The 26,593-nt window shown below is 35.3% G+C and overlaps 1 protein-coding gene across 1 annotated transcript; it reads left to right on the forward strand.

The window, feature by feature from the left end:
- The first annotated feature begins 19 nt into the window (after positions 1 to 19).
- LOC149787828 (uncharacterized) lies at positions 20 to 20,605 on the forward strand. The gene is made up of 3 exons (XM_089974050.1): positions 20 to 303; positions 5,368 to 5,712; positions 9,392 to 20,605. Exons 1-3 carry the CDS (start codon positions 122 to 124, stop codon positions 10,026 to 10,028), a joined length of 1,164 nt encoding a protein of 387 aa, XP_089830176.1. The 5' UTR covers positions 20 to 121; the 3' UTR covers positions 10,029 to 20,605.
- The last annotated feature ends 5,988 nt before the right edge of the window (positions 20,606 to 26,593 follow it).

Consider the following 26,593-nt stretch of genomic DNA (forward strand, 5'->3'; position numbering starts at 1 on the left):
TATTCATTTAGGCGACAAAATGTCTGAGCATAAGACAGATGCAACTTCCGATAGGAGGGAGTAACTCAATAAAACACGTTCCACGTGTTTTTATATAATATCATGTGCTCATTCCGTTCAGATGGCAGCGACAAGAAAACTAACATATGCTGAAGCTAAACAAATTCTTGAAAATGACGAGTATTCTCAGTTCAAAGAGCAGTCAAGCAATGTACACATCGTTTTGTCACCCAAATATCTTGGTCGTCTACAATCTGGCATTGCTGATCACTTGAACTTGAAGTTGAAATTGTATAACGAAATGTATGACATTGCTACTTACGTTATTCTCTCTCTCTCTCTCTCTCTCTCAATGCAAAAACATTTAAGCCGTCGACCCTGATATTTGTTTCGGGTTCCATGTCATTTTGGCTAAATAACGGCGCTGTATACGCGTTCTGATGTCGACCGTGATGATATTGATTTTCGGGTTAGGCAGGGTTGGCGCTGGCTTTAAAAAAGTTTTAAATGAAGACAACTTACATTTGTGTAATACATTCAACAATGCTGAAAAAAAGTACATAATGGAGTCTGCATCAGGTACCGTACACATGTCAAACTGCTCAACCCCAGGAGGCTTCAAGCGAAAACCAAGGTTATGACACACACCATCAGGGAATTCTTATTTGCTGATGACTGCGCTCTCAACGCTGGCTCAGAAGCCGACCTGCAACACAGTGTTGACAAGTTCTCTAGCTCCTGCACAAGCTTCAGTCTCACCATGAGCACCAAAAAGTCTTGCATCAGCCTGACCCTGGAAAGTCCTATGTTGAGCCCAACATCACTGTCAACGGCCAAAAGCTCAGCATAGTGAACTGCTTCACCTACCTTGGCAGCACACTGTCACAGAGCATCACTGCTGACGACAAGGTGAACCTGCACATTGCCAGAGCCAGCGCAACCTTTGGCAGATTGTTTGACAATGTCTGGAATAGAAGAGGCATCAGCATCCAGACCAAAGTAAAGGTCTACAGGGCACTTGTGCTCCCCACATTACTTTATGCATGTGAAATATGGACAGTGTACCAATGCAACACCAGGAAGCTGAACCACTTGCACACCACAAGTCTCAGGAAAATCCTCAACATCAAGTGGTAGGACAATGTTCCAGACACTGAGGTACTCTCCCCAGCATCCACATCCACACCCTCCTGATGCAGTACAGTGATCCCACTGAGGTCAGAAGAAATCCTTCAAAGACAATATGGAAGCTGCATTGAAAGCGTTCAACATAAACCCTGATTCCTTGGAGCAAACAGCAAGCGATCGAGTTAATTGGCATTCGTCCATGCACAAAGGTTCCAAGTTGCGTGAATCTAACAGGACAGCATCTGCAGAGCTGAAGAGTCAAGGCAGAAATGCTTGTGCCATCAACCCTCCAGGAGATGTCCCACTCATCCCTTGTCCCTCATGCAAATGAACATTCCATGCAAGGATTGGCCTCTTCAGCCACCTGCACATGCACAAAACAGAACCAGCCCCTCCAATCCTCGGATGACTAGAGTGGTCCTCATCAACTCGACAGACGAACAACAAATAATGTACATGGATATCAAAAATCCATGAATCCAAGTATTAGATTGTATGTTAGAAAATTCATTTATCAGTCAAATACCATTAAAAAAAACTAATATGTATATATATAAAGAAAATTAGTCCTCATTTAGTCTGTGTTCCATTGTCAATGAACATGTTTCCCGAAACAATTCATTCTGGTATTTAAAGGTGCCAACAGGAACTCTGGGTACCCGCCCATTCATAATTATCCAGGTTGTAAAGTTAACTATAGGGTACCCATTTAGTTCAGATTAAAGATTATACGTGGCAACAGAATAACTAGAACAGTTCAAGGCTCATGTCATGTGATATTGATCCATCATAGACCTCCATCTACTCATCTTGTATTTTCAGTGTGTGCAACCATTTGGTTGTATGTTCATGAAAGTTCCTTATTTTCTATTTATAGTAACTATACATGACACATTTCTATGAAACAGATAGGTTTCCTGAATTTGAAACCATATACCACAGATTCGTTATAGTTTGGTACACTTGAATAGCAGACCAGACTATATTGAAAGAATGATACCAAATATTAGGGCTTTATCAGTGTGACTCATGGATGTTATATGACTAAAAAATGTTAGAGGAGAGGGATTTTGTTAAACTTAAAAACATGTTGCATCAGGAAAAGGACAAATGAATAGCACATTACAAAGTTTGAAAGTCTAATGCAACAGCGATGTAATACAGCATTCAGAATTTGTGGACCTGACTTTCTGTGAAAGTTAAACTTGCAATGTAGACTAGTTAAAGTGAATGTTATGTATAAATAATTTATCATTTTGTTTTGTGTCTGTATTCTCATACTAATCCATATGGATTTAGCCGAATTCTGACAAGAATATTAACTACCGTATTTCATGTTATTTTTCATACTCTTTAAATTTTCGTACACCATCAGGCCATAAAAATAATAATTAAATCTATCATATTTTTTTGTACATAAAACGATCTATTGTGAAGATTTACTTTTGACAAAGTGATAAAAAAAGTACTGCCCTTTAAATTTTACAGCTTGTTTTGTTTCATTTTTATTCATCTATTATTTTTATTTCATTTTCTTAAAATTGAAGACAGGTTCCTATTTCAAACGACTTCAAAAATATACCAAAGTTCAAGTTAGGTACATCAAATGACCAGAGTATTGTTTTGCTGAGCAAGTTATGAATAGTGACTAACAATATAATAATCATCGTTTATAATCATGCATGTTGGTTATTCATAATTTCTTTAATTATAGTATTTCACTACACAATTTTTGTTTTTTATTTGCATCACATTTCAGACGGCTTCATAAAAAATATTGATGTATCACTTAGATCTGTAAAATGACTACTTTATTCTTTGCTGTGTATATTTGGTATAATCCCATTTGAGAAATATAAATATTTGTTTCCTCAATGGAACACAAACCCGAATTATCTGTTATCTTCTTGTAAATTTGTAACTGAGCCTTATAATAATGAAAGAGAAAAAAACTAAAGAAATATTCACCAATTATAAGTATAGAAAGCCCTTTGCTCAGCTTACTTGGAAAGAGCAACTGTTTTGTTAACTGAGAATCTATTCGCATTCATCACATTGCCCTTTTGTCTCTTGTTTCGTAGAGAAAATATAATGATTGATGTTTTTGTTCTGTTGTCATTACAATATATACAGCTATTCATTACCAGCTGGACATCATTAATGAGCACTCTTTATTACGTCAGTCAGTGTAACTAAGAAACAAGGAGTTATCCAGTAAAAATATTATCTCAGTACAGGATGAAGTGAAGACCACAGACCATTGGGCAATTAATCATATTGTCTCAATATAGTAATGCAGTAAAATCTATAAAAACCCAGTTATAATCTTAAATGCAAAATTCATTGATTCCATGAAAAATATTAAACAGACAAAGAAAGGATCCATCCCAGGTGCCGGCCGACCCTTGAAGTATTTGCATGAAAAGGAGCAGGAAATTTTATCCTGGTTACTCCTGTATGCTGGACCATCACATGCCTGTAACAATTGAGATGTTGCAAAATTATGCCACTGCAGATATTCTGGAGGAAAAGTTTCAGGGCTCAAGAGGGTTGGTTGCTTTTCAAGTGAAATGGACTTGCGCTATTATGCAGAACTACAGTATCTCAGAAACTACCTCGAGACCTAAAGGAAAAAAGTGTATTTCGACTTGGTTCCAGGAAAGTTAATTGGTTAAAAAGTCGGGATGAGAGAGATACGTATTAGAGGTACTGGCATTGACAAGCGCCATTTGTGTATTGACATGCCTGGCATCTGGTGACATGTTGCCACCCATGATAATCTTATAGAGAAAGAGAGACTTAAAAATTGTAAAAATCCCAAGGGGAGTTGTAGTGAATGTTCAACAAAAAGCATGGTTGGATGAACACCTAATGTTGGATTATAAAGATAAAGTTTGGAAAGCGCACATGAAGCATGCACCTCTAAAAATTATTTTTAATACATGTTGCTTTGTTGTTCTCTCTCTCTTTCTCTCTCTCTCTCTCTTTCTCGTTTAAACTGGCTTCAGCACAAGTATCAGTAGATTAATATTGCTCTTAAAACTACCGATTAATCAGCCATACTCATAATCGGGCTGATTATTAGAACAGTCGGTATCAGCAGATATAATCGGTGCCGATGTAAACAAATTTCCAAAATATAAATTCAGTCATAATATTCATCTTGACATGGCTTGAATTTTAAATCAGAATTAACTAGTGGAAATTAAGGAATAAACATTTGATTTGGGGGTTAATTGAAAGACAAATATATTCTTAAAAGTAAATACTTTTTAACACTTGCTGTAAACTACTGCTGATTGTCAGCACACAATAAATTATCAATACCATTCATGCATTCTTCCCAATCACAGCAGCCAGTGAGGTTTCATGTGGCTGTTGAACTTCCAGCATACACATTAGCAGATAGCTAATGAAATTTCTACTACGAAACTATGACTCACTATAGATAATCTGTTCTTCAGCCAGTCTTGCAAGGCAGGTTTTAGCTTTTCCCATGGGTGGCCATTATTAAAAGGCTAGACTGTATGCTGAAACTTTTACATTGTTTTTCAAACAGAAGAAATGAAAGTAGAGTTGATACTGTACTCAGAATATGGAAGGTTTCATTGGCGAAAAAGGAGGGTGACACAAGTTCTAAACAAGTTGAAGTCAACTTCACTTTCTCCGTATATTTTGTGACATGACTGGGACTAGGGTAACCATTTCTTAAGCATCCCATTGTGTGGAGCATGAGTGTGCAGCTTTGATATAATTTTTTGCTATGTGCAAGTTTATGTTGAATGATAATATTTCAGAACCTTTACACTTTTTAAAAAGATGGATCTCGATGACATGAGTGGAATTTTGCAAATAACCTAACATCTACACATCAGAACAAGGACCAGCTACATGTACTCCTGTTTGACCACCAATATATTAAATGCTTTATACTTCCCGATATATTGCTAAAGTAAAAGGGGTCAGTAGATTTTAGATGTAAACTTGTCTGCCAACATGAAATAAATTGGAACCCAGGATTATTTTATTCCACAGAAATTGCATATTGATCATCAAGTTATTTCTTCCTAGTGGATACAAAGACTGAAAGTCTTAGATATTTAACATAAGTAGCTAGTTGTTTGTTAGTAGATCGGATGTGTAAAAATTTAAAATTTGAGTAAATGTTGAGATCAGTCAGTCTATATTTAAAATTATTTAATTTCACTCATTTCTTTTTTCTTTTCTTTTTTGTTACAGATGGGGTGGTGCTCCTATAGTCTACAGTAATGTGAAACTTCTTCAAAAAAATTCAAGAATCATAGAAGAACAGCCCTACCTTCATTTTGACCTCCAGGCAGATTTCATTGTTTTTAGTCCAAAAATTGGATGCACGCTCAAAGGGATAGTAAATAAAACCAGCAAATTTCATGTTGGCTGCCTTGTACATGACTGTTTCAATGCTTCCATACCCAAACCAAAGGAGGCTCTTGGTGGATGGTTGGGTTCAAGTTTCACAGTTGGTACAGAGTTCCTGTTTGTGGTCACGGGGATATTTACCAACAACAATGTTTTATCTATGAAAGGATACTTAAAAGATGATGGGTAAGATAGAAGAATATAAAGGAAAAACTTGCTCCTCTCCTGCTATTCATATGCCATAGACTTCCTAATTAAGGCAGAGTTCATGGTAAATTGTATGAGAACCTTTTTTTTATATATATCCCATGCTATAATAAGGGATGTTGTGATGCCCCATGTTGTTCCATCCATTTGTCTGTCTGTAACTCTTATGAACTTGTAACAGGATGGGTGGAAATTCACTAGATTTAGTTCATATTTGCCCATGTGGTAAACATCTACAAAAAGCCCATAATTTTTGGGCTTCTCCAGTAGGATGCCTGAAAGAAGAAGAGACTTGAATCTTAGGGAGAAGTTACTTCTCCTTTTGGACAGAACTGGGAGAAGTGGGATCCGAAAAAGAAGTGGAAGCAAAGAAAATTATATATATATATATTGCATGTACATGTGTGTTTTCAATCCCTTATATGAATTATGCCCTGTGTTTAGTATGCCTATCTTCATTTAACACTGGTTTTAACCAATATCTCATTTGAAGAACAAAGTTTATGAGTTGTATGTATATTATAACACGTTTTGTATGTGTATAAAATTATCATGTTCATATGCAGTGTATTTTAGCCACATGGCTTAAGAGCACTGCAGAAGCTTTACATTGTAATGAATTTTAACTGATAGGAGTAACTAGATGACAGTATTATAATTGCAAGTTAGGAAAAATGCTTAATCAACAACCATTAAACAAGAATTATTTTTTTTTACTTTATGCAAGTTCAGTTTTATTTGGCAGTTGAAAAATGTTTGTAAACTTGTTTGAAATAATCCCTGTAACATTTAGTTGGGAGCAAATGCCTACTTGAAATAATCCCTGTAACATGTAGTTGAGAGCAAATGCCTACTTGTCTTCATACCTTGTTGTTCATCTAAATTTCTTTGATAAAATATTTCTGTAACTATTCATAATTAACACAGTGAAACATTAAAGTCTGTATATGAATGAACTAAAACCTTTACAGTGGAATTGGAGCATCCAGCATGTGAATGCATCTTTTTTAGAGAGAGGGGCTTTCTTAATGTAACCTTCCATTCTAGCTTCATTAAAACAGTCCACTGATAGGATTGCAAATTTATGGTTTCATTATTTTCTAAATACATGTAGTAATGTCAGGCACTGGTTAAATAGTATTTGCTTCACTGCTTTTTACAGTATTTTCATAGAAATTAGTGAAAACAACTTTGACTTTACTGTGCTTCTCGAATTCCACACCATAGCTTTGTCCAATATGCTTGGGACCTGCACAGTTGTATTTTTTAATGCCAAATCTTCAGTAACTTAATATTTAGACTTTGATTTCTATGAACTGAATATTTTCTATCACATACTTGCCCAAAAATTACAAAAACAGACAGAAACTTTTAAAACACAGCAATGTCTGCCGTTATTTACCCCTGACAGGTTAACTTACTTTCAAACTGATTTTATGAAGAAAATAATGTACATGATGCAGTTGAAATCTTCAGGTCACTAATTCTAATCTTAAAACACAAAATTGATGTTTATATACTATTGCAGAGATCTCGGAAACGCTTAATTACGCATATTTAGACGCCAATTTTTGATCTGGGACGCAGAAAATCACTGAGGCGGGAGTCCTCCGTATGCATATAATAGGTGTGCGGCAAAATTCAAAGACTTGCCAGTCCTACTTCAGCCACCTGCTTTGTGGGAAAATGTGTTGATCAGTGAGATGTGCTGATATTTACAATGACATAATTCAATGACTGAAAGACCCCTTGATGTACATACATCAAAAAGAACATGATGCAATAGCTGGGCAGTAAGTTCAAAGGCTTTGACTGGTGGCCGGGTGGGAAATGTACTGATATTTACAGTGATTGAATTCACAGTCAGAAAGACCCAGAGATGTACATGTGGTCATTTATAAAAGTTCATCAAATAAACAATTTTAGCTTTTGTTATTTTGTTCATTTCCAATTGTATTGGAATAAGTAGTGCACAAGAATCAAGACATGTTGAGACTTAGACAAAATGCCATTTGCAAATTTGGATAAGTATTTTCAGGTTAAACGGCAAACTGACAGATTGTAACAAGATTCAGAAGAGTGTTAGAATTGATAGTTTGGATAGGACAATAGCTAAGTGTAAGAAAGTGTATGATGCCTAGCTTAGTATTTGGAATATGTCCTTACTTGGATTGACAAAATTCAGTATCACTCTGATGGACAAACAAGAGCTATTTAAGAGGTACATTGACCATACTTTTTTTAAATGCCCCTCGCCTTAGCCCGGTTAGTTCTAGTGTTGTAGCAAAATGTATTCATCAATACATCAGTAGCCAGGCCTAGCTTTGATATCAATTACATTGACAAACAAACTCTTGCCCGTTCACAAACATATGTTTTGATAGCTGATTGACCATTAATCCTTGTTCGAGTAAGCTAGCAACTATCAATTTCCTGCATGATATCTTTTGATGATAAAACATACAAACATGTGTTTTAAGATCAGAATCGGTGATCTGGATATATATTAACTGCCTCTTGTACACTATTTCGTCATAAAATTAGTTTGAAACTGTAAGTGAACCAGTAGGTCTAACGGGAAATAATGGCATACTTCGCTAAGTCTGGGATGTACCTGTTTATTAGATTGTCTGTTTTCGTAAATCATCAGGCAAATATTTTCAGAAAATTATACAAATCATTGAAAGCAAAGCCAAAGTATTATTTTATTAAAGATTTAACTTTAAAATGCAAATTATGTAGGTCAGAAACTTACGGGACAATGCTATGTTTTGGAATTCGTGAGATGCGCTTTAAGGTCTAAGCTGTTTTCCGACATTATGAAAACCTCTCCATCTAAAAATAGATGCACTCAGGTCTATGTTGATTCTGTAGGATAGACAGGACTGCAACGTTTGATGGTGGGACTCCTATTTTTACCAAAATGGGAGTTCTGGACTCCAAGTTTTAAAATCCTAGCAAGACCTCTGCTAATGTTTAAGTTTCAAAACACAATTTGTTTTTATCATCAAATGATAACTTAAAGAAATTGGTTAATGATGGTTGCATTAATCAAATACATATAAAACGTGTCTTTGCTGTAACTTAGGAAAGTGATAATGGCCAGTCAGCTATTAAAACACATGCCTGTAGTGTAAATGTGCTAGAGTTTGTTTGTTGGCACAGTGGAAATTAACACCAGCTATGTGATGGCTTGACACCTACATTTCTGATTGAGCTACAACTCAACACCGCAATAATTGGCTATGGTGAGGGAGAATCTCAGAAGCAGTGATCACTCAATGTAACTCTTTAAAAAATCACAGGGCAAAGTCGTTTTTGCCTTCCTATTAGAAAAAGGTGAAGTTTTCATTTCTTAGTCAATTTAGTCTGGTAGCGTGACCCCTGCAGTCTACCTGGGCTTTATTTGCTTTCTGGAATACATTTTAGCTCAGAAGTTACCACCAAATTACAGTATAGTGGGGGGAGGCCGAGTAGTCTAAAGCACTCACCATTACGGATCACTGCCATCTCACCGCTGTCTGCGTAGGTTCAAGTCTCTGGCTCAGCCAATGTGTGTATGTGGGAAAGATTGCTGGTAGCTTCTCATGGGTTGCCTATAACAACAACAGCAATATAGTGAATGTTTTTATTTGTTATTTATATATTTTTTCTACAGGGTACTTTCCAACAAAACAAAGAAGAGAAAGCATGAGGAGATTCATAGTTTACAAGATGAAGGTTTTCATAGTGAAAGTCCATACAGAGAGATGAAGGAATCTTCAAAAAAGAAAACAAGAAAGCATCTCATCTCAGATAATTCCCTAGTTCCTAGTAGTATTGAAAGCCTAGGCACACAACCTTCCAGTACAGATCAAATGGAAGATGAAAGTGTAAATAAAATGAAGAAAAAGAAATCAAAAGACCATATAGACAAATTTGAAGAGTCACAACTTAATGTAAGAACAGCAGATGAAGAGACCCTTTACACACAAAGGAAAAGGAAGAAACATAAACATAAACATAGAAATTATCTTCAGAACCAGTCTGACATATCAATTGACGAATCAGAAATTGGTATCAGTGTATTTAACCAATCGGAAATGGGGACTGTTTCCAAGAAACAATTGTCAGGAAGGGTAAAAGAAAGTCCTGATGAAACATTCTTAGGGAAGAAATTAAAAAAGAAGAAAAAAAAGAAAAATCATGATCCTGATACAAATATCGTGGATATCAACATGAACAGTCCTGATGATCATCATGATTTTGAGAATTCTTTGCACACAAAAAAGAAGAAACAGAAATTTGATCTATGATAGCTTTGTAACTTGATTTTATTACAGGATAAGTCATTTTCATAGAACTAAATGTAAAGATGCATTTCAAAGAAATGAAAAGAAAATGATTTGCAAGAAATTTGAATGATATATTTGACCTTGTAGTTTTCTTATGATAATCACCTTACTTTCTACAAAACTGGCATGTCTTAAATTGCAACAGCAATGTATTTTAATATAGTCAAACTTGTATATGCAGTCACTTGGTCACAACATGCAAAATTTCCTTTCCAGCAGATTTTTTATATAATTGTCCAGAGTGTAACCCTCACATGCCTTCTTCAGATTTTGGTCATGTGTTTCTTAACCAGCAGTGTTTATCTCTTCAATAGAGACTGCTTTGAAAATGCAAATTAATCTTTTACTTGATGAGGAGGGTATTATTTAAATTTATAGAATCTATGTTGGGGTTTGCGCTGAGACAAGGAAATCTAGTCACAGGGTTGCAGTATTTGTCTCCCCATGAGGCAGGGCTTCATGGGTAGACAGAAAATGTAGCCCTGCGATTGGGATTTCCTTGTCTTGGTTCAAACACCGATGTAGATTATTTTTTCTCACCCAGCTTTTTCCATTTATTTTAGAATAACCCATAACTTCAATACAGTTAGCAGATTCAACACTTATAGTATTAGTCAGCTACTATTATTTCCTCTTACTTTATATAAAGGTCATCAGGTCTTGTACTCTTTTTATGAAACTCTGAATAATTATCTAAGTGGAACACGCCACTCTTATAAAAATGAAGAAACTTCTGATATTACTGTATTATCTCATTCAAGCGATGGATGTCACTTGAAAATAACAGTAAGTAATTAATGTCTTTTATATATTTAATTCTTAGATTTCATCGGTTCTAATTTGGAAAATATTCTATGGTATCAGCAGTACAAAATGTGCAGTACAATACTGGATACGGATCTGAGGAAGTGTGTTGTGACCAAGGAGATTTCTGATAAATGACTTTCATGGAAATTTATGTTTTCTGTCCTGGAAATATGGCAAGTGTTGCTGTTACTAGTGCAGTGATGTATGGAAATATTGTGGAATAGCATGTCGACTGCTAAATGGACCACTCTGATTCGTAAGTGCAGGAGTTTTCATTTGCAGTCACATTACTGTAATGATTGCAAGTCTTCAGACACTCTAAATTAGTTTCAATTTCTTATAATCTATAAAAATGTTGGGACACAAAATAATAGCAATTTTTTTTTATGTGTTGTAAGTCTTGGAATCCCTTCAACATGTTGTTTCTACTAATCAGTATTTTTTCTCAATCGTAGTGACGTGTAAAAAAAATGACAGTGGTTGTTAAGGGACTTTCATCATGAACTACTGCATAGAAATGTATGATTTGGATTTTTAAACAAATGTATGCTTTAACAATTTTTCAGTGATACTGCTACGATGTCTGCAGTGGCGGTTTAAAGTGATGTCTAGCACTGGGGCATCTTGCTGCAGACAAGTAGCATGATGTCCCACCCAGTCACATTATCCTGACACCAGGCCGACCAGTCCTAACACTAACCTCTTAAGGCTGAGCACCAAGCGAGGCAGCTGTTAGTACCATTTTTGTAAGTCTTATCTATGACTTGGCTGGGGATCGACCCCATGACCTCCTGCATCCGAGGTGTACACTCTAACCACTAGGCCACAGGAGCAGTACGCATAGAAATGTTATAAATTGATATAATTTGTTTGAAAAGTATATACAGTCCTACCCACTTATGTTGATAAGCCACCTATTTTGACAAAAAACAAAGTCCCGGTCCCTTGGTCTGCTGCTACTACCAAAATTGTCATGCTTATGTCGACGTCGAGATAAAAAATAAACGTACATATCGACAGATGCCCTTGGTCGTAACTTGAACAAATCATTTGTTTTCTAATTATTTATGTTGACAAGTTGCCAGTTCCAACCCATACTTTGTTCAACAATTAGTTGATCTTGCTGCCAAGCTTTAATTTGCCTCCTAATCATTTATAATAATAATAATAATGAGAACTTTGTATAGTGCCTAATCTTTAGAAGCTCTAAGCGCTTTACAACATTAGACAACACCTATAAGATAAAAAACATATATAATGATATGATTACAAACACAAACACCATGAAATTAGAAAACATAAGAAAAACCATGCTGAGAATATTTAAGGTAGGAAACATTATTAGGTCTTTAAGTTTGTTCTAGCAGTCAAAATAAGTGAGTTTTGAGAGCACTCTTGAATGTGATCACTGTGTCTTTGTGTCTAAGTTCAGTGGGCAATTCATTCCACGTTGCTGGGCCCTGGTATGCAAAAGAACGCTGTCCATATGACTTTGTTTTCATAGTGGGAATAATGAGTATACGATTGTCAGAAGAGGAGCGTAATTATATTATGTCAGCAAGCGGCCAGATCCAACCTGTACTTTATTCAACAATTAGTTGATCTTGCCGCCTGGCTTTAATGTCGCGGTCAGAAAGAAAAACCAGGCTTCTGTTTGGTCCTTGATAAATTAAATTAAATTTTATTGTAAATTTGTACATTGATTATGCTATAGATAATCTCAATTACATGTATATGTATTTGTCATTTGACTGCTACATGTATTTGTATTTTGAGAAAATTCATAACTTGTTATCTCCGGGATGTATTTTTAAATGTATACCACTTGAGCTGACATTGTTACAATAATGTATTGTAAAAATCATTTTCTTTTAATACCTCATTAGCATGTGTCAATGAATACAATATTATGCCTTCATTAATCATATCAGCTGCATATCTCTTGTTTGCTTTTATGTACTTTCACGATGACTTCTGTAACTAAATAAATGTACTGTTTAAACCAACTTGTTGACAGCTTTTCATTTCCCTATGAATAGCCCCATCCCCTTGGTAGCCTTAATAAGATGGGAACAGACTGACCAAAATCTAGGACAATTTAAGTACATGTACTTGAAGCATGTAAATAACAACTATGCAAACATGTGCTAATGTCGACATTGAATATTGTTGTGAATGTTTTTCATATCAGGATGTGACCGATGCAATATTTTATTGTGGATCTTATTACACAACGGTAACCAAAATGTAAATTTGTCAATATACAAGTGTATTTCACACTGGTTTTGTCTTCATGTACTCAAAATTTCCATTGTTCGTTTTCTCAAAGTGTAAATGCTACTCACTGACGACAGGTCACCCCTTACTGACAAATTTAACTTGTATCTTTCTTTCACCTCCACCCCCCACTTATCTCGACATCGCCTGTGTTGACAATATTTCCTCAGGCCTGCGGATGTAGACATAAATGGGTAGGACTCTACATGTGTTTAATTTTCCTCTGTTCCATGTTATTTCTGGCCAGTTCAGATGTGTACAATTTGATCTCTGACAAGAGCTGAGCTTAAGTGGGATGCTGTAAGCATTTTACAGTGGTAAGCAATCCCTCCTGTCTTTAGTTTATTGTTGTTTAAGCAATTATTGCATTAGAATATTGTATTATTGCATCAGTAACTACATTTTTATTTTCCTTGAAAATGTGAATACCTGACTCCTTAAAAATGTGCTCCCAATATGACAAGAATGAACAACAATAGTGTTTGGTTCAACGCTTCCATTTAGTAAGCATGTTTACGACATGGCATCACCACATGTACATTGAATATTTTGACTTGTACTGAATGAAGTTCATTCCTTGGATTCAAATTATAGAATTATACATACAATTTCGCTAAACTTAATATCTCCAAACTACAGTAAAGAAGTTTCAGAAATAATGGTTTGAAAATAATTGTAATACCTTAAAAACTCTGACATAGTTTAAGTTTGATGTAAACGGCCATAAATAAGTACCTGTTTACTCAGTTACGGTAACCATGCCTCTCAACTGAACAAGTGTTCCTACTTTGATCCTTGATTGACAATGATAGTCAATGGTTGTTTAGTCCAGTATCTAATTTGGTGGTCTAATTTAGTAATAGCTGGTATGCATGGCATCTCATCCGCTCAACCCACTTTAGATATTACAACAACAGTTAATTGGTGTAGATTAATGTTGTAGTACAAATGGGTACTGGCATTGCTGCCAGATAAAAATCTCTCTCTTACCCACCCAGTTTAATGGTTGAAACAATTGCCTCTCACTCCTATCAGAAAATAAAAGACAAGTCTGCCAATTATAAATGCTAAAGCAACCAGCTGTACAAAATCAGAGCTGGAAAGAATACTGTGTTGAAAGTTACAAATTTGCTTTACAGTAATCCAAAACACAAAATTAAGAAGTATAGATGAGTAGTTATGTGAATATACCATATGCTGGTTATGCACGTTGTATAATTAAAGATGTTTATCTTTTGATATGGACTACTTCGGTGGCCTAGTGGTTAGAGTGTCTGCCTCGGATGCGGGAGGTCGTGGGTTCAATCCCCGGCCGAGTCATACCAAAGACTTACAAAAATGGTACTAACAGCTGCCTTGCTAGGCACTCAGCATTAAGAGGTTAGTGTTAGGGCTGGATGGTCTGGTGTCATGATAATGTGACTGGGTGGGATATCATGCTATATGTCTGCGGCATGATGCCCCAGTGCTAGACATCACTATAAACTGCCACACTGCAGACATCGTAGCGATATGACTGAAAAATTGTTAAAAAGCTACATAAAAAATCCTAATCACATCACGTCTTTTGATATGGTTTACATCACCTTGTTGGGTCACTTGTATCCATGAAAAATACAGTAACTCTGCATATCGGTCCTAATGAATAAAATGGCAATGGACATCTTGTTTAAATATGATTTGGAAGAACGAGATTTGGTAAAAACGATAAGCAAAATCTACATCTAGTATTTTATGAATAAACAAAGACAAGTATGGCTACATGGAATTTGCACTGCATAAGTAAAATTCCATACACTATATATAGACTAGTACAGGTCACCCAGTAAACTTAAGAAACCCGTTAATTATTTAAGTTTTTATTTACCTTAATTTTTTTGTGTTGGAAAATATGCACATGCAAAATAATAACAAAAAATAATCATAGTAATTTATAACAGCTTATTGGCGTGGTAAATTGTCACTCAGAGCTGGTCACTGCTGTATGCAGTATGGCGATATTACCTATTTTGTCTTGACATTTTTTTTAAACACATAGGTGTTTGGACACCAAAATTGCTATGATATTAAACTGCATATAAATCTTGGGACACGAAAACCAATTACTTTTTCTTGTCTCAAGATTTGCAGTCATTATGGTATGTTTGATTCAACTGAGACAGGTTAGGGGTGTTTGACAAAGTTTGAAGAAACAGTTTTACATAACACATTTCTAGTTGTTGCTGGCATGTGTTAGCTCATGAGAGAGTTTAGAATTTTGTGGCCAGTGATGTGTATTGCCTGTGTCTCTCTCTATGGTTATCAAAATTGGAGAGACCATAAGTTGCTTTATCAGTGAAGACCTTTTTGTTATATACATCTTGTTATGTTTTGTTTGATTTTATAACAACTCCATTAGGCACAGCAGAAGACAACAAGGGTTTTTCTTCTTAAAAGTAGTTTCTAGCAACTGGACACCATGACTGGTTCAGTCATGGTGTCCAGTTGCTCGAAGCTACTTTTAAAAAGAAAAACCCTTGGTTCAACTGGTATGCCAACCAGTCAGAGATAAGAAAAGTAAGGTTAGCAAATTGGATAAATTACTCTGTTGTATGGGTTAGAATAAGGCATATGATGTGAATTTATGTCTTAAGCATTAAATATCTTGCTTGGACTCATCACTCTCCAGTCACACTGTCTGTCTGATAGGAAGTTGTTTCATTGTTACTTTGAAAGTGAGACGGTTATTTTACTTAAAGGGGTTGGTCAAAGCAATTTATTACCTGGATGGTGTGAAAAGTAGCATTATTGCAACAGTAATAAAAGTCTTCTTTTGTGCCAGTGTGACGGGTATTGTTAGATATTTTGCATGTGAGTTAAAGCCATCTACAATGGAAAAAGTTCATTTTTTAGTAGAGATATGAGTTCATTAGGGTCAGGGGTCATTCAGTATTTGAAACTTGTCTCTAAAAACATTTGAAGTTTTGGGTCACAAAAATTGATCAGTAGACTGAAAGCTACATTATAGTGCCACTTGCATTAAGATTTCCTGCATAGTCTGAAACCTACATCAAAATGTTATTCACAGCTGATACACATTGTTCCATTGAACCTTGGTTACAATATATAGTGTTGATTTGCAAAACTTGCAAGATACTAATAATCTGATCATGTATATAGTGCAAGACCATGTATGTTTTAAGTACTGACTTTAAGTAATGGGTGTCATTTTTTAAAAATTTTATTACACATACCTTTAAAATGGTAATCATTCACTTCATTTAGACCCTCATGTCCATATTCCTTTGGATGGTCATTATTAATGCACCCAGAGAAATGCATGTTAAAAAATCAATGTTAAATTATGTCAGTGAAGTCAACATGAAGGTGTGATCCTGTACAAATCAGATTGATTATTGCATGCATTGATGATACACTGGGAGCAGTGCATATTGAAATAAATTTTGTGTTATGCTGTTATTTGTTTTGATACCTGATAACTTCTTGACTAAGTTGCATACATAGCCACCTTTGAAGTATTTTCATGACATTTAAGGTGTGGAGCATTACAAAATCATGACTGTATTGACATTGGTTAAACTATATTTGTATAAAGTTTCATAATTACTAATTATTTTGAGCACATATGCCTACATGACAACTTTGACTTACTCTTCAATTAAGTATAACTTCAGAGCATACTGTTTAAATTTGGACTTCTAACCATAAAGATTAAATTAAACCTGTGACATGTATTTCAGTAATCTTGTTAATTTTACCATTAAAGCTGTGACAGCTTTTACACATATTTGTAAATGGATGGTGAACACAATCCAATAGCATTCCTGTCAGATGTGTACATGTCAATCATCACAGTGTTCTCTGTCAATTAAAAAGATAAGCATTGTAATTTCTTTTCGCTATTTTTCATATGAACTTCATTCATTTCAGGTGATATTATGGTTTCATTGAAACCATCTTGCCTTCATGTTGTTAGAAAAGCCCCTGAAAATTCTGCAAACATTTATTTGACATGGTTTATATTCTATCCTATTGATTTTTTTCTTTATGCAATGCAGACTTGTGCACATAAGCTTCCATGAGCACTTTATTTCCAAGCTTACATTTGGCACTAGCAATCGTCAAAGTCACCAAAAGCAATTAAATTTTCCAACAGCAGTTAGTTTCAACAAAAATCAAAAATTTTTGAACAGGTGCTTCCAGATTTTTTACATTGGCTTGCTATGGTCCTTGTGTACAAGGACACCAATGGACACAAGTGAGGTTGCTAGCCTCCATGAGTTTAACATATTTTCATTGTTGTACAAATGTTGTAAGGATTTAAATTTCATGACAAATGAAGATGCAGGAGTACTGAATTTAACAATAGTTTACACCTGTATTAACTTGAAGAAAAAAATTTATAACATAGGAAACTATGAAGGAAAATAGTTAATAATGTGTATTATTGGGTAAAGCCTAAAATTAAATGGAAGTAAGATCCAGAAAGGAAAATGACATAGTACAGTCAAGTTTTCAACATTCATTGTTTTTCAAGGTAAAAATTTGGTGACTACTAGTGATATTCTTGCATCAACAATGATATGAATGATAAAGGTTAGCATTTATTTGGACAGCTAATGAATTATACAAGCCTGACTACCTGATTGCACTTATAGTGTATGATTAGTCATAATCGTCCATCTGTCAGTATGTCAGTATTTAAAGTGATCAGACTTGGTATGATGTCAACACCAGTTGAAAGAATTGAATATGTTTGGTATGTCAACACCAGCTGAGAGAGTGATCATATTTGGTACTATGGCTACACAGACTGAGTGATCACATATTTGGTTTTGATTTCTTTACCACTTGAGATAGTGATCTTAGTTGGTGTGATATCTGTACCAGTTTTGAGAATGATCATGTGGTATTGTATCCATGCCAGAGTGTGAGAGTGATCATTTCCTGATCACATTAATGTTAGGAATATTAGCACTACTACATCTATTCTGTCTGTATTAAATGGATAAAGGGCAATAACTCTTGCCCTTTACCTCCACTTGACACATGCAGGTGGTGCTAATTTTAAGCTTTTACTTGTGAACTGACAACATCATTCACTTTGCCTCCAGAAATCCAATAGAATTATCCCATTCACCAAGAATTTAATTATTTTCAGATGTACATTATTTTTTTGTTTCATTTTGACGATATTTATTTGAATTTTTTCACTTATGTGGACTTAGTTTCTGCATTCACAGTCTGCATGGGTCTGTTCTGCTGCATTGTAATAGAATGTTGATGTTTGTGTTTGCACACGCTCTCAATTTATTTATCACCCCCTGGTATATCTGGTGTTTGGTATTGGTAATGCCATTAACTGTGCATTTCTTTTTCTTTTTTTCTTCATACCAAGTCTTTTCGGGATTAACTATTACAACTATATAAGCTAAATGAAAGGATGGAAAGCCAGCAATAAATGATCTCATCGCTTGTATCTCACATATACAAAGTTTACATTGTCAGCTCCAGTTAGTTGGAGAATACGCTCAATAGTTTTTGGACAAAAAATGCAAGAAACAGGAAGTGATATTGGAAATCAAAGGACAGAGATTACTGATGTGTTGAACATTGACCTTGACTGAGTCTTTGGGCAGCCTGCTTTGTGATGCTGTTACACCTTGGGGAATGGGGGAACCTACCACATCTCCACTGTCTACACCATATCAGAAGTTACAGGTGCAATATTTGGTATAACAAACAATGAAAAATGAGAGAGTTATTTAGTTCTGGCCAATTTTCCCCCACTCTTCCGTGTTCCTTTTACCAGAAATAGCAAATAAATATAATAATGCAATTCATCTGCATCTTAAAATGCTTTTCATAGATAATAGTTATAAAGAAAATTAACAATTATGTATATGAATCTATATGGTGATTATATTTTTGAAAGAGGGACACCAAAATATACAAAAGGTTGTATGGTAAGACTTTCAGGTACAAAATCCAGGTGTACAAATTAATTCAGCAACCTTGTTTTGGCCTATAGTAATTATGTTATGGCAATATTTAGTGACCATTTTTTTGCATATTATTTCGATAACAGAAATCAGATGAAATATTTTTCTCTTAATTTACCCTTTTATTTTGGATGGGATATTTTCAGTAAAAGAAAGTACCTATATCAATTTTCCATTTTGGGGGAAATCCTTACATGGGAAAAATGTATTATTCACCCTCCATAATATATATATTCCAACTGGTCAGCAGATTGGGTTATTTGGGGATTATCAAAATTAATCAGATTGCCAATATCAATATATGTAGCCTGATAAACAAACTTGACTAGGTAAAAATTCTAGTATCAAAACAGGTCATTTTATATTTTTGTTATCACTGAAAGTATTTTGGATTTTACTGTCAGTGATGCTGTCAGTCAGAATAAATGGAGACAGGAATTTCAGAAAAGACCGATATCGTCATGGAGGTGATGTTATAGAATATGGAAGGGTAAGTCTCTAATGGCATTGCTATACTATCTCCAGACATCCTAACAATGGTGGCGTTGATGGTAACATCAGTAAATGCTTCCAGTGTCTTATGTGTAACTGTTTATAGACCTTAAACTTGTGCTTGGAAAATTCAAAACTTTTGAATCAGTGATGGAAGAGTGTAACACCAAATTTAACAATCAAAATGTGATTGGAGATTTCAATATTGATGAATTTTAAACATCTATATGTATCAGTTTGTTAACTGAGTATTGCACAAAGGTCATATAGCGCTGAGTGCTCAAACTTATGAGGGCATTTTACACTGCGTGAATGAAGGTCAAATGTATTTTTTAATTATGTATATGTAATTTATATTGTGTGCTTGACTTTGCCCATGATTGTGGACAGAATTTTATGTGTACCTGATTTCATCTTGTTTGTTATGTATAAATGAAGTTTATTGATGTCTGAGTTCAAGGTCTAGCCTTATTTGCATACTTGGAATGTTCTGGAAAAGAACTTGTGGGCATTTTATTGTTTCTTAGGTCAAGTGAAATTAGTATATGTGACATAAAAGTCAAGAAAATTATCAATTCCTCTTTTAAGTTCATTTGAGAAATCATTTACTGTGTTCAGATATAATTTAAGAGGAATCGTTTATTTAAATTATTAATTGGAATTACAAAGTGATCATTGACTTTGTGAACTAAAATACCATTTTGGGATTATTGTGAATTCATCTAAAGACATTCTGGATTATTATAATTTTAATACATAAAGACTTGGAATACCAACCTATACAATAATATTGGCACATCAGTACGTTAATATTGGAATTCATTCGGATCACTCTATACTTTTGATCTTGTGATAGAGAGTGATAGAAAATTTAGGATAATTCAGGATTTAATTCACATTACTGTAAGTTCCTCTTAAATTTTCACTTGGTAACTTAGAGAAATAAATAATTTTTACTTATTGGTTTCACTTCTTCTGTTATAAACACATTCTCTCTCTATCTCTCTCTCTCTCTCTCTCCAGCTAACTGCAGCAACCAGCAATGATCACCATCTGTCCATTTTCAGTATGTCATATTTTTTATTTTTCTCTTGCAGTTTAAAGCTTTGGATGTATTCAGATTTCTTTATGTAGTCAGCTTTAATTTGTATGATATATATATTAATCTGAATGAGGTATATAAATGGTTATAGTCCTTGTCTGGTTGCTGTTAGATTTTTGATGTACTTAGCGTTGTGAGAAAGCTTGCCAGTAGCTTCTCGTGGGTCGGTGGTTCTTTCCAGGGCTTTCCCAGGTTCTTCCTCCACCATTAATACTGGCTGCCATGTATAGCCTATCGTGTGCTGAAAAATGGTGTTAAATTCTACAACAACAACAAGCTCAAGGTCAATGTCAGTTAGTCGTCAATGTCAGCAAGGTGCTTATTTGTTAACAAAGAGAAGTTAAAGCTGCAAAAGAATGAAGATTCAAAGACATGTAACTTCCTAGTGTTGCTGTAGGACATAGAACACAATTAATTTTACTATATGTTCTCTACATTTGTTTCTCAATACTGACCTTTCCACTGTGTGACAATCAATACAAATCATATGTTAATCTAAAATAACTTCAAAGATGACTTCACAGTGATGTTCTTGTCAAAGGTTGACCTGCATTTTTTGAGAGGCTGGACTGTCAACAGGACATAGAACACAATTAATTTTACTATATGTTCTCTACATTTGTTTCTCAATACTGACCTTTCCACTGTGTGACAATCAGTACAAGTCATATGTTAATCTAAAATACCATCAAAGATGACTTCACTGTGAAGTTCTTGTCCAAGGTCGACGTGGATTTTTTTGAGAGGCTGGATTGTCAACAGAGCAGCGTGTAAACAGAACACAGATTTCACTTCTGGATCATCACCAAGGCCTTATTACTCACTGTGCACTGTTGCCAATATACATACTGAACACCACACCCTGAGTTCATATTCTCAAGAATAAACAATTACCTTTAAATCCCTACCAAAAATGCATAAATAAAACCCTTCTATCACCACCAAAATGAGAGAGGAAAAGTGTTCTAAAAATAGACTAGAACTACATTCGTGGGTACAGAACTGGAAGTACTAATTGTGACCTGATTCTTGACAGGCCCCGTTTTTATGCCAATTTTAGTCAAACTTTTATATTTGCATGCTACACCTATTTGAACTTTATACATGAAGTCTTTTTGAATTTCCTTGCAAACAAAACATGTGACACCTGTCAGAAAGTATGTAGTGCTGGTGTTCCACAGGGTGAAAGTTTTGGTCCAAGTGCTCCTGAGAAACCAAAACTAAATTTGCTATATCTTCCTTAATTACAGTAATTTTTCAATGCAGTAACAACCTAATTGTAATACAAGATATGTCCTGACTGAAAATATGTTTCAAGTTTAAAAATATTGATAAATTTAATGTTGATGGCAATTTAAATAAACATTTAAATTTAAAAAACTAAATTTTATTGAAAAATTAAATTTAAGTATAAGTTTTAAAACTCAGTTTGACAAATTTTAGACAGCAAAGTTGACTAATGAATGGTATTTAAAACCAATGGTAGTTTGGGCCTGTGCAACTGATAAAAAAAATTCCCAGGGGTAGTGAAGCAACATAGCTCACAGTGATTTTGGCAGCAAACTGCAATATGCCTGTCCAGATGCATATAGGTGTACACACTAAAGAAACAATGACAGGTGCTATGTTCCACATTCATTATGTCAGGTACTTAGGCAGTTGTTTGTATAACTAATAGCGCACTCAGATTTAAAGTTCTGATGGGACCACTACCATGTTTTATAGCAAAAATGCATTCCATTTCAAAGCTGATAACTACAAAAGGTGACAATGGGATAGGAAAATAGTTTCTAGGGAGGCTCTACCTTACTGAAAAATGGTGCTAATCTCTCTCATGAATACCTAAGCCATGTCTTTGAGGTGCTATATATCAGTGTGGTGATATGAACTAATCTTGGTCACATGTGGCAGTACACACTGCACATGCCCTTATGAAACCTTGCTGTCACCACCGGGCTACTGGAGAGCTTCCAAGCTGATCCAACTCTAACACTTGGTACCAGATACCAGGCTAGACCTGAAAAGATACAATATGTTTTACTTAATTCTAGAAAATGGTAAGATGTAGGTCAATAAAGTTAAAATGTGTTAGATATGGTGATTTCAAAATAACATTAAGGTTGCAAGCATGGGATAAAATATTAAACTTGACAGAGTGACACTCAGAAATGTGAAGCATTGGATATGTATTAAAGTGATAAATTCATCCTAAACGTATATGAGGTTTCTAGAAGCATATTTAGCCATTTACAGGTTAAATAACTAATCAGGTAGACTGTATATCATAAAGTTTAAGGCAATGTTGGAGTGGTGAGGTTTGATCATTGGTGCAAACATTAGTACATACCATTATACATGAAAGACAAGTGACAATGTACTAAATTAGAATATATTACTATAAGCAATCTTATTCATGAGGGAAATGACAATTTTGGATATTGCAAGCGAATACAGCCAAATGTGGTCACGGATCAACTATAGGTACCAATAAATCCTATATCATCAACTAAATGTGAAATTCTGATCTCCAAAACTTGTAAACAAGGATGGAAATTTGCATATGCTGGACATATACAATGTACTTGTTAAGATCAAATGTGCAAACATAATTCAAATGATCTGTTTGAACATTTATAGTGTATTTTTAAGAGTATTGGTTACCAGTTATTAAGCTCATTGATTCAATGGAATCAGATATCAGCTGATGTTTCAATACTACAATCTGTCAAATTACTAAATTGAAATATGCTACCATACATAGGCATATTCATTATGAAAATAACATTTTGGGATATTTTCAGTGCACACAGCCAGAAATGTGCCTTACAGATTCACTAAAGGTACAATGTCAGCCTATATGTACTGAATGTGAACTTTTGATCCCAAACATTCTAAAATCTATGGATATTTGTTCATGTGGGATATATAACCATGTTAAGATTAGTTGTACAAAGTTAAATTCAAATAATATGTTTGAATCTATTTACCTAATTCAAACCCCTATTAATTCGTCAACCTTTGTGTCAACTATCCAAGAAATACCTCTGTGCATTGCATTATTCAACGCCCAGTCAGTAGGACCACCGGAAAAGCGCACAGAAATAGTTAATTTTATCAATGACCAGAATGTTGACATATTTTTCCTGACAGAAACATGGCTAAAAACATCAGGCGATGAGCCCAAGTGTGCGGGTCTAACACACCACTGGTTACTCATTCAAGTCGTTTCCCCGTAATTCTTGTGGAGGTGGAATTGCTGTCATCACAAGGAACTCCATGATAAAACGTCTTAGCTACACCACAACATTCAATTTCGACCACACGTCGTTTGAACTAGTCCAAACCACACTCACACTGGAGCAAAGGTCAGTCCATCTTTTCTGCCTATACCGCCCTCCTCCTAGTAGAAAAAACAAGCTGGCTGACTCTCTCTTTTTGGAGCAGTTTTCGAATCTCCTGGATTATGGAAATTCGATAGGTGGCAACCTGATTATTCTTGGAGATTTCAACTTTCACTTTGACTGTCCCGGAAACTCAAATACATCAAAACATAGATTCCATTAATGTTTTCAACCTCAAACAGTCAGTTAACCAACCCACCCATAAACACGGACACATTTTAGACTGGATTCTTCATAGACCTGATGATAACATTCTACGGTCCTCCCTGGTATCCCATGACCTTGCATCAGATCACCTCACATTATATGCCATCTTGACCTATGAGTCCCTAACCATTCACCTTTATCTGTTACTAAGAGAAACCTCCGTATGATGAATAGAACCAATTTAATGCACCACATCCAAGCTAACCCAACAACTTGCTTACCTCCTACCGCAGAACAACTCGATAACTGTCTGCGTTCATTGCTTGACAAACATGCCCCAGCTACCAAGTGCAAGAGTATCAATTCAGATGTGTTCTCCATGGCATAGCAGTGTTAGGGACCAGCTTCGCGCTGCTAAAAGAGACCGCCGTAAAGCTGAGAGGCTCTGGCTTTCAACCAGACTCACTATTCATAAGCAAATCTATGAAGTCGCTAAGAAGAATGTCACAAATATAGTCCATGCAGCGAAATCAGCCCACTACACTACTATGAAGGTCTCATTTTGACTTACAAAGATATTTTCTCTGACAAAATGTGACAAATATCCAACATTGGAGCTTGTATATGGTGTAGGAATATATACATGCTGATAACATTTAATATGAGTAGTGAAGGGGGATATTATAGGGTCTATGGGATTTATCATTAAAAATACCCTTGGGACAATATAGGGTCTATGTAAATTTAACATGGAGAAAAATCGTGGGACAATATAGGGTCTATGGGAATTTAACATGGTCAAGAATCGTGGGACAATATAGGGTCTATGGGAATTAACATGGCCAAAAACCCCTGGGACAATATAGGGTCTATGTAAATTTAACATGGCCAAAACCCCCCTGGGACTGTATAGGGTCTATGTAAAATTGAAACAGGGAGGGACTCTATTTTTTAAAAAAAAAAAAACAAAATAAAAAATAAAATGAAAAAAGGGGTAGGTAATGGAAAGGCTATCTCTTTTCGAGAAATATGGCTGGCCCTGAAAAGGGCCTTTGGGTTTTCTTCTTCTTCTAATTTCTTCTTTTCCTCCACCAAGTTCTTATTTTATCTCCTACACTCTTCTTCTCTTTCTTTTATTTCTTCTCCTCCTCTTCTTTCTTCTTCTCTTCCTCCTCTTCTTTCTTCCTCTTTTCATTTTCTTCTTCTTTTTCAATTTTTTCGTTCCATTTGCGTATTCTTATTCTTTCCTCTTCATCCTCCTTCTCCTCCTTGATCTCTTTCATGACACCACTAATCTTGTCCTTTGCTTTTCTTAAGTTATTAATTTCCATCTTCACACGATGGGGACTATAGGAATAATGGTCTTCAACGAGTCTTATTAGCATCTGTTCCATTATTCCTAAGTTGTCTAAAACGTCTTGCAAGGTTTGTATTTTGTCCATTTGGTTTGACGCCATCTTCTTTTTATTCTTTGCAGAATGGTTTGAACAACGAACACTGTGGGTTCTTATAGTGAAAGCGCGAACGTGATGGAAAACATCCCCCTAATAACATAAATTTGATCTTACCTAGATCATGACTAACATCGCGCGTACGTGAAGGAAAACATCCCCTTACTTTCTCATTTCATATAATATAAACCTCAACTATACTCTCTACATACGCTAATAATCAATAAATAAACCCATAATCTACTATTCACACAAACTTACTTCAACATTTACAAACACAAACACACAAACTTACTTCAACATTTACAAACACAAACACACAATCACATACACTCCCACTATTAATAAAGAGTTAGTGTTTATATTCACACTACTCTACCTACACACATTGGCTAATCGATCGTTATTTCTTTTCTAGAGTATTGGGTAGCCCTGAAAAGGGCTGTTTTGTTTGGAACTTCATGGACACCTGGTTAATGGTGGCACCTTCCAGGCCTGGCGCCACATACACATCTTATCCCCCAGTTACTTTTTACCTTTTGGGGGGAGAGAGCAGAGGCAGGATATGTCGCTTCAGAATCCCAATTTTCGCTCTCTGGGATTTTGAAATTTCTTCTCTCCTTTTCCTCCTCCTCTTCTTTGTTTCTTCTTTCCTCCTCTCTTATCCTTCCCTCCTCGACAATGGCTTCCGCTGCCAGTTCATTTAATATGCGCCTGGCATATTCCAGATGCACATGAAGCTCCAACAGTTTCTCCAGTCTCGTGTTCATTTTTTGGTGTTGATCAATCAACAAGGGTAGCTGGACTGCCGAACGAGTTTCAATTTATACTGAAAGCGCGGACGTGA

The sequence above is a fragment of the Sinohyriopsis cumingii genome, chromosome 11, assembly GCF_028554795.1.
Source record: "Sinohyriopsis cumingii isolate HCF-2022 chromosome 11, ASM2855479v2, whole genome shotgun sequence".
NCBI lineage: Eukaryota > Metazoa > Mollusca > Bivalvia > Unionida > Unionidae > Sinohyriopsis > Sinohyriopsis cumingii.